Source organism: Photinus pyralis, unplaced genomic scaffold (genome assembly GCF_008802855.1).
Source record: "Photinus pyralis isolate 1611_PpyrPB1 unplaced genomic scaffold, Ppyr1.3 Ppyr1.4_LG7, whole genome shotgun sequence".
Lineage (NCBI taxonomy): Eukaryota > Metazoa > Arthropoda > Insecta > Coleoptera > Lampyridae > Photinus > Photinus pyralis.
Genome location: NW_022170738.1, coordinates 9981736 through 9987928, shown reverse-complemented (window position 1 = coordinate 9987928; position 6193 = coordinate 9981736). Strand labels below are relative to the sequence as shown.

General features: G+C 40.5%; 1 protein-coding gene across 1 annotated transcript; it reads right to left on the bottom strand.

Moving 5' to 3' along the window:
• Positions 1–1130: 1130 nt before the first annotated feature.
• Positions 1131–6193, bottom strand: LOC116177416. The gene is made up of 4 exons (XM_031496389.1): positions 5695–6193; positions 2083–2506; positions 1652–2029; positions 1131–1600 (listed from the first exon to the last, which is right to left on the bottom strand). Exons 2-4 carry the CDS (start codon positions 2351–2353, stop codon positions 1146–1148), a joined length of 1104 nt encoding a protein of 367 aa, XP_031352249.1. The 5' UTR covers positions 2354–2506; positions 5695–6193; the 3' UTR covers positions 1131–1145.

Below are 6193 nucleotides of genomic sequence, written 5' to 3'. Positions count from 1 at the left end.
CTATTCCGCCACATATTTTAACCTACTAATCTTTAACACTGTACATTTCTGAGCGTTATTTGTTCTGTGCAAGATATCGACTAAAGTTCAAGTTTAATATTTCTAAAAATGTCCATAAATTTCGGAAGCACATCTGACTATATTAGCTTTTTTTGCAATTATTTTCTAATGCCTCAATGTGTTCTCAGAAGTAAAGTTTCCGGTCAAAGATTACTCCTATAATTTTGATGCTAGGTAGACATCTAAGGGGTTTATCTCTCATATTGAGTATCGGATGATCATACTCAAGGGCGGACTAGGTAACTGCGGGCCAGGTGGAATTGCATAGGTTACGGGTCATTAAAGTATTAGTGTAGTAATGATGGTGGCGGGGGGGGGGGTAGCTCTGCGATGCACCACAAAAACATTTTTTGCATTTTAAGGCACTCCTTTTTCGGAAATCAATTACAATACAGTTTTTTTTTTAAATTGCAGCTGATAATTAAAAGTAACAAAATATACAATCCAAACGAGGCGCGTCGCCTATCATTGTATTTCATCACTTTCATGCTACGACAAAAAATGATAAATTCATTGTAAAACACTTCAATTAAAACAGAATTTTTAAATTTTTTAACAACCTAACATCAACCCCAATTAGAGAAACGTGTTAATAATTTATTAATAGTGCAAGAAACTAAATACAGCACATACTTATAAATTTCCAACGGGCCATTATGACGTACAGGCCAGGTGGCAATCGCCCCCCCCCCGGGCCAGTCCGCCCCTGCTGTCTTATATTCCAACCCGGTACGTTACCGAAGATAATGATAATGTTTATTGTAAGCGTTTACATGCTATTTATATCACAGATATTAACTTCCTTAATCTACGTCAATTATGATAGTACACAGGACATGCGTCAACCTTGCCAGCAATGTGTTATTCTTTTACTATCTTTGGAGTTTACTTCCTTGTAGTAAAATACTATACACACTCCATTTCCATGTTATTCTTGAAGATTATATTTTTTAAATTTTGGCAGTCGCTTTAAATCGATTCTAATATGCCTAAAAAATATTCCACAAGAAAAGGAATGATTCAAAAAAATGACTTTCAAGATTTCTAAGATCTCTAAGAAAATATTTAATTTCTCTAGGACGGTTTTAAAGAAGATATCCTAGCAGATTTCTTTGTATGAATTTCAAGGATAAGAAGAATTCTTTTCTACAAAAGTGTTTGAAGGAAAAGCGTCCTGTGAGTTGCCACTTACCAATATGTTGATCGACTCGTTTCTTCGGTTTATGAACTGCGGCGTAAGGATCGTTACAATATTCCTGTCGAGACGGATTATTACTACTCCTCATGTAATCATCGCCGTGATTACTTTGCGTGGTGATATGCGGATACGGTGCGTAATCGTCGACGGCGCCGTACCCCCCGTGCGTAATCGGATCGTAACCGTACGAATTTTGCCTATCTAAGTGAGCGTTTTGTAGCTGAGTCGCCGAGTTGTTCGCCGCGGCCGCCATCTTCATCTGCCACAGGGAGTCCTGGGAGTTGACGCTTCCGCCGTTGTTCGAGTTGGAGTAATTCGAGTCCATGTAACCGACGTTCGCCCCTAGAATGAAATGAATGGGTAACTCGTTCGAGATTGAGGACGATTAGTTACATTCGCCATTGTTGATGACCTGATGGGTTTGGATGTTGGGGTTCGGTATGTAACCGTAACCGTTTTGGGATGCGTAAACGGAATTCTTCGGATCCTCCATTGCCAATGCCAAATCCAAGGAGTGTTCGAGAGCCTTGTTTTCCATGCCGTTCGATGGGTAATAGGGGGGAGGCGCTTGGTTCTGTTGGGCCATAATGGTTGGACGCACCGAGTCCATTTCGTAATCTTTAGATTGCGATTTCTTCGACTGGTTGCGTTTGCACCGGCAGAACATGAACAATACCACTACGAACAGGATACCTACGATGCACGAGACGATAATTGCGATGAAGGTCGAGGTGGTTACGGCCGAAGCTTCTTTTATATAAGCCGAACCTACTGTAAGAATGGGGTCATTCGGTTGTTCAACAATTAAAAACTGAAGAACTTACATTCCGCTTCCAAAGGCAGTCCACAGTGTTCGTTATGGGTGCGCAAACAGAATTTTACGCGAACTCTCGTGTTGAAATCATCATTGATTCCGATGGGTTCCTCATCGACAAGCGAGCGACCCATTCCTTTGTAATTTCTCGAAGTCATCTGATGTAAGATCGCCTCCTTGTACGTGGGAGACAACCCAGAAACTTGCAGGGCGAAGGTGTCGACCACCTGCCAGTTGGTCAAAGGTAGATGTTCGTTGCTTATCGTCTCCACTACTGCCATCAGTGGAAGGCAAGTGACCGGAATGTTCACAGAGAGACGGTGAGAGGAAGGATCGTAAGCCACGCGTAGCGGTAGAGGAATTTTGTCGACTCTCGTTGTAATACTTATCTCTTGAGAATCTTCACTGTTTCCTTTAATGTTCAGAGCTTTTACCTGCAATTGAAATGAATTAGATTGAACAAGTTGTGAAGAATTATTCAAAAGAATAAAAAAAGACTAAAATGTGAGATGTGAATATAAAGGAAAAGAATGAAGAAAGTTGTGAAGAATTGTTCAAAAGAAAAAAAAAAGACTAAAATGTGAGATGTGAATATAAAGGAAAAGAATGAAGAAAGTTGTAAAGAATTGTTCAAAAGAATAAAAAAAGACTAAAATGTGAGATGTGAATATAAAGGAAAAGAATGAAGAAAGTTGTGAAGAATTGTTCAAAAGAATAAAAAAAGACTAAAATGTGAGATGTGAATATAAAAGAAAAGAATGAAGAAAGTTGTGAAGAATTGTTCAAAAGAAAAAAAAAAGACTAAAATGTGAGATGTGAATATAAAGGAAAAGAATGAAGAAAGTTGTGAAGAATTGTTCAAAAGAATAAAAAAAGACTAAAATGTGAGATGTGAATATAAAGGAAAAGAATGAAGAGCTAGGGGAAAAAAGTTGAAGGTAATAGACGAGGGAAGGAATTGCGAAAGTGAGTTGAGGAAAAAAGTATTTCTGTAAGAAAGGGGGCATGGAAGGAGGTTCTATGAGAAAATCATGAAGTGATATGTGAAGGAAAAGAAATGTGAAAAACGGTGACGTGAAGGAAGCGTAGAGCAAGCAAGCCTAGACACAAAGTGGTAAAAAAACGCGTCATAGGGGAAATCAGGAGGATGTGACGCTTCGTCCAGGGCCGTAACTAGATATGACCGTGCCCTTGGCGGCACTTCAAGTTTGCACCCCCCACACCTGCGCGTGGGGGTATTAAATACCCCCCAACAAAAACGCCGAAAATTTTCCAAGGTTTGAAACTTTTTGATTCGAGAATATCACTTCTTTAAAACATGGAGAAAAGATTACAAAATACAGTGTGTCCAAGATAAGAATGAACATCATGGACACAACGGAAACCATAAGAAGTACACAGTCGGTTAAATTAGAAAGAGTTGCGCATTTTACGGCTTAATAAAACGATGTTTTAAAAATGCGGAAATTCCGATCAGTTCCGAAGATATTAAAAAAAACCAAAAGTAACTTTTTAAGCTCACTATTTTACAAGATTTTCGCTGCGACGTTTCGTCTTTGACAAACCATCATCAACTTCATATTTTTATATGGACCGGAAAAAGAGTATATAATGTATTGAGTAGCATTTTTTAATACGAATACAGTTATGTATGGTACAATATGTCATTTAGAAGAACAAATCATTTTGACATTTTGTCAACGCCTACTAAACCAAAAATGTTAAAAATTTAGTAACCAGCCATTTTTCTGAGCTAAATTTTATTTTTTTACTGTAGTAGGCGTTGACAAAATATCAAAATAATTCATTGATGGTTCCTTTAATGATATAGGTGATAAAAAATCTTATTGTGCCATACATCGTTATTGATGGTTTCTCAAAGACGCCAATTGTACAGATTAAAAAGTTCCTATGAGGAAGTGTTATTTGTTTTTTGATATCTTTTCAAACAGGGCCGGCAAAAAATAAAACCGAATATGATTCATTTCGTTTTTTTTTCGGAACTGATCGGAATTTACAAATTTTTAAAATATCATTTGACTTGTTTGCTTTTCCTTCTTATATTGGACACACTGTATATATTACATTACCATAAGGAGGCAAAAGGGGGGAAGGGCAGAGATGAAGGTATATCACTTTGTAACGACCCAGCTATTCACAGTCACAGTACGTACAGTATTAGGTAACAATCTGGAATAACATTTGTTTTAATAACCTGAATTTTTTTCCTAATGCACTAATGTAAAATGAAAGTTTTGCGCCTCCCCGGCAGCTGCGCCCTAGGAGGGGGCCCATCTCGCCACCGCCTACATACGGCCCTGGCTTGGTCTGCCGAAACGTCACGTCCACCCAAACGCCTCGCCGCCGAAACGTCGCGCACCGATCAAAAGCGTTTGAAGAAAACGAAAGGAAAGCGCCAAGACACGAATGAGGTTTTATTGGTCATAAAAGAAAGAGGCATAAAGGGAGAACGTGCTAAGGAAGAGAGTGAGAAACAAAAACTGAACAATCCCGAGGCGCGAGGCAATTGCGAAAAAATGAGTCGAAGAAAAAGTGAAAGGAGTATGGTGATCGAATGAAGAAATCATGATATCGGATGTGAAAGGCAGAGAGATAAAAGATGCTTAAATGGTCGAGGGGTACGGAAAAGAGAAAGATTTAAAAGGTCGAAGAAGTGAAAGAATGAGAGTGTGAAAAACACGGAGGCGTTAAAGGAGGAGGCATTAGAAAAGTGAAAAGGAAACAAGGTCTGCATAAGAAGACGAAAGGAAGCGTGAAGGAGGTGAAGGAGACGTCAAATACGTGTGAAGGTGGTGTAAAAGAGACAGGAAACGTAAAGGGGTGGGAAAAGACAAATCGGACATGAAGGAAACGTGCCCGAGAGAGACATGAAGAAACAGTGAATAAAGGAAACCGTCGTGAGAAAAGCACAGAAAGAATTCCTCGAGGAAGAAGACGTGGGGAAGGTTAAGGATTGGTGTGAACGAAATGTAAGCCAGTTTGGGAGAGAAGTGTGAAAGAAGGGAGACGTTAACGAGGGAGGAAGAATAAGGGCATATAAAATGATAGTGAAAAAAGCGTTAGGGAGGTACTATGCGATTAAAAATTAGTTTCTGTCTAGTCACCTTTGGTCCATGGCGTACTTAACTTCCAAACTTCCAAAGGCGACTCGACCGCCATTCAACTTTGATTGTTCAAGCACGAACTTATGGACTGCTAATGCCGAATTAACAAATGACACCTACATGGAGGCCGCCATGATGTGCACTCACTTGGCGCGAAATTCAAATCAACTAATAAACAAGCATTAACCTCACGTTTCCTAAATAAATTACTGTGACACATGTCATTTTCCAAGGCTGCAATCCTTTCAAAACTAGAGCACTAGGAAAATTCCCCTAGAAAATAACTAAAACGTGCACATCATGGCGGCGCCCATTCTAGGGCCATTTCTACCTCTATGCAACTGTTTGATCAGCAGTCCATCAGTTCGTGGTTATAAGGATGCGTGATGGAAAAGGTGTGACGAAAAATGCGAGGAAAGCGCAATCAGTGGGAAGGGCGAAAGAGGCTAAATGAAAACACCCCGAAGGAAATTTCAAGGGACGTTTCTCTGACTCACCTTAAAATTATAAATTTGATGTTGATCGAGATGCGTAACATTACACGGAATATTCTGCTGACAATCGACTTCGGACCAGTCCGTCGAGCGCGACACGGTCCCGCATCCCTCCACCGACTTATCCGCGTTATCGTCGCCGCCGGTCGCCTTCTTGTACGACACAAAGTACTTGGTGTTGAAAATTCCCCCGTTGAATCCCGGCTCCCAATTTAGCGTGACGAAGTTGGGACCGGTGTAAATCGACGCCACCTGGGTGGGTTTCTCTGGGGCTCCCTTGGGCTGCAGGCGAATTTTCGCCTCGATGCTGCCCAGGTTGTTGATGACCTGGCAGTTGTAGATGCCGTAGTCGGCCGGTTTTATGTTGGATATTTTAAGAATGCTCGTGTAGATGTCGTTGTCGTCGACGCTTGTGTTGATGATGTAGTGGCCTTCGGAGGAGGAGAGCAGAGGGGAGGAGTTTAGGGCGTAGTACCACTTGAATTCGGGTTTGGGGTAGGCT